At 42.5% G+C, this 1,400-nt stretch overlaps 1 protein-coding gene across 1 annotated transcript in view; it reads right to left on the bottom strand.

The window, feature by feature from the left end:
- The window catches only part of exoc3l4 (exocyst complex component 3-like 4), a 34,090-nt gene that overhangs the window by 12,014 nt on the left and 20,676 nt on the right, over positions 1-1,400 (bottom strand). The window contains exon 10 of the mRNA XM_032525855.1: positions 964-1,087. Coding sequence (XP_032381746.1) covers positions 964-1,087 — 124 coding nt within the window. The remainder of the gene's footprint in view (positions 1-963; positions 1,088-1,400) is intronic.

Here is a 1,400-nt window from a genome sequence, read left to right as displayed (position 1 = left end):
TTTGCCAAAAAACACATGAAGGACTCCCAGATTATGAGAAATAAGATTCTCTGGTCTGATGAGACCAAAACTGAACTTTCTGCCATTAATGCTAAGCAGTATGTGTGGAGAAAACCAGGCACTGCTCATCACCTGCCCAATACAATCCCAACAGTGAAACATGGTGATGGCAACATCATGCTGGGGGGGGGGGGCTCAGCTGCAGGGACAGGGCGACTGGTAGCAATTGAAGGAAAGATGAATAGTACAGAAATATCCTGGAAGAAAACCTGACCCAGAGTGCTCAGACTGGGCCAAAGGTTCACCTTCCAACAAGACAATGACCCTAAGCTCACAGCTAAAATAACAAAGGAGTGGCTTCGGAACAACTCTGGGACCATTCTGGACTGGCCCAGCCAGAGCCAGAGCCCTGACCTAAACCCAATTGAGCATCTCTGGAGAGCCCTGAAGATGGCTGTCCACCAACGTTCACCATCCAACCTGACGGAACTGGAGAAGATCTGGAGGAAGAACGGGAGACGATCCCCAAATCCAGGTGAGGAAAAACTTGTTGCATCATTCCCAAGAAGACTCATGGCTGTACCAGCTCAAAAGGGTGCGTCTACTCAGTACTGAGCTAAGAGTTTGAATACTTATGACCATGTGATAGTTCAGTTTTTCTTTTTTAATAAATTTGCAAAAAAATCTACATTTCTGTTTTTTTTTCTGTCAAGATGGGGTGCTGAATGTACATTTATGAGAAATAAAATGAACTTTTTTTGATTTTCGGAAATGGCTGCAATGAAACAAAGAGTAAAAAATGTAAAGGGGCCTGAATACTTTCCGTACCCGCTGTATTTCTTCTTTCAATTCGCCTTTTAGAAACCACAACAGAAAATGGCAGCTCTCAGAGTGAGGAAATGAAGAAAAAAAACAGAACTGGGTTAAGAACTTCCACTTCAAATAATTGCAGTGTGATTGTACCTTGACGTCTTCTTTGTATTGGTCCTCCAGCACCTGCATGAGCCTGATAATCAGCCACTTGGCCTCTTTCCTAAAGCCTTCCACCTCTCTGGGACAGATGTCCTGGTACCCGTCCATGTGCTGCCTGCAGGAGGACAAACAGCATCACTGACTGAGCTTATAACACCATATTTGATAAAGATAGTAAATGTCAAAAACTGCTCTGGTGAAGTATATCTGCTTTACTGTTAGTCCGGTTACACTTGTAATGCAACGCAGTATTTCCATGTGACTCCACTTTACCTTAACGTCACTAGATTTCACTGTGAAATATTATACTTTGAGACGGTTCTCTTCCTTAACTCTCATTTTGTCCTCCGATCAAATTGACTCGTTTTCCTATATCCATGTTATTTTTAACTACCCAATTGTAATTACCCAAAATAACATGATTGATT

Source organism: Etheostoma spectabile, chromosome 9 (assembly GCF_008692095.1).
Source record: "Etheostoma spectabile isolate EspeVRDwgs_2016 chromosome 9, UIUC_Espe_1.0, whole genome shotgun sequence".
NCBI classification, from domain to species: Eukaryota; Metazoa; Chordata; class Actinopteri; order Perciformes; family Percidae; genus Etheostoma; species Etheostoma spectabile.
Note: the sequence above shows the minus strand (reverse complement) of the source record. Positions and strands in the feature narration are given on the sequence as shown.